Source organism: Rhea americana, unplaced genomic scaffold, assembly GCF_003343005.1.
Source record: "Rhea americana isolate MKP2758 unplaced genomic scaffold, rheAme1 scaffold_591, whole genome shotgun sequence".
In the NCBI taxonomy this organism is placed as follows: domain Eukaryota; kingdom Metazoa; phylum Chordata; class Aves; order Rheiformes; family Rheidae; genus Rhea; species Rhea americana.
In genome coordinates this window covers 53,031-54,253 of record NW_028186747.1, presented here as the reverse complement: position 1 = coordinate 54,253, position 1,223 = coordinate 53,031, and the positions used below count along the sequence as shown (strand labels likewise).

The 1,223-nt window shown below is 69.5% G+C and overlaps 1 protein-coding gene across 1 annotated transcript in view; it reads left to right on the top strand.

Moving 5' to 3' along the window:
• Positions 1 to 292, top strand: part of PRX (periaxin) — a 4,661-nt gene extending 4,369 nt beyond the window's left edge. The window contains exon 5 of the mRNA XM_085319480.1: positions 106 to 292. Within this exon, the coding sequence (XP_085175606.1) occupies positions 106 to 292 (187 nt within the window). The remainder of the gene's footprint in view (positions 1 to 105) is intronic.
• Positions 293 to 1,223: the final 931 nt, after the last annotated feature.

Here is a 1,223-nt window from a genome sequence, read left to right as displayed (position 1 = left end):
GGCGCCGGAGGAGCCGGAGGAGCCGGAGCCGCCCCGCTCCGGCACCCTGGCCGCCCTCCGGAGCCTCCGGGCCCCCCGGCTGGCGCTGGGGGGGCCGCGGCGCAGGGACGTGGAGGCCGTGGTGGCCTCCGCCGCCCGCACTGAGCTGGCCGGGCTGGAGAGGGCGCGCGGGGAGGCTGCCGCCGCCGCGGAGCCCCCGGCCGGGTTCAGGCTGCCCAAGCTGGCGCTGAGCCCCCAGCGGAGCCGCCCCGTGTCCGGCGCCGGCGGGCGGCCGCAGACCGCGGCCACGTAGGGAGGTGCGGAGGCCGCCGGGCTCGGCGCACGCGTGCCGCCGGCACGGTGGAGCGGGGCCTCGGGCTGCCTCGGGCGCGCTCTCCGCTGAGGATAATGTGAACAGACGATCGAGCTACACTTACGATTACGACCCTCTGCCACGCGCTGTCGGCACCCGCCGCTCGCCGCCGGCTCCACCGCGGCCGGGGRTCGTGGCCGTCCCCAAGGCGGGTCGGTGCTTGGTGCAAGTGTCTGGTTTCCTGTTGTTGCTTTAACCCATCTGAGTTTCTAATTCTGCTTTTCTGCAGCCAGCCGACAATTTTATTTGTTCCCCCTTGTTTTCTAAATGCCAGGAGCTGGCAGCTAACAGTCCTCCGTCATGCATCTGGCCCCAGTGCAATCGCTCCCACAGCAGTGGGGTGGTGCATGGGTCCCTGCTGCGCTCCTCCAGCCCCGATGCAATCGCTCCCACGGCAGTGGGATGGTGCACAGGTCCCTGCCGTGCTCCTCCAGCCCCAGTGCAATCGCTCCCACGGCAGTGGGATGGTGCACGGGTCCCTGCTGTGCTCCTCCAGCCCCAGTGCAATTGCTCCCACAGCAGTGGGATGGTGCATGGGTCCCTGCTGCGCTCCTCCAGCCCCGATGCAATCGCTCCCACGGCAGTGGGATGGTGCACAGGTCCCTGCCATGCTCCTCCAGCCCCAGTGCAATCGCTCCCACGGCAGTGGGATGGTGCACGGGTCCCTGCCGTGCTCCTCTGGCCCCAGTGCAATCGCTCCCACCGCAGTGGGATGGTGCACGGGTCCCTGCCGTGCTCCTCCGGCCCCAGTGCAATCGCTCCCACGGCAGTGAGCTGGTGCATGGGTCCTTGCTGCCCTCCTCCTGCCCCAGCACAATCGCTCCCACGGCAATTTTGGAGGAAAAGCCTGGCCCAGGTGTGGGGTTTCCAT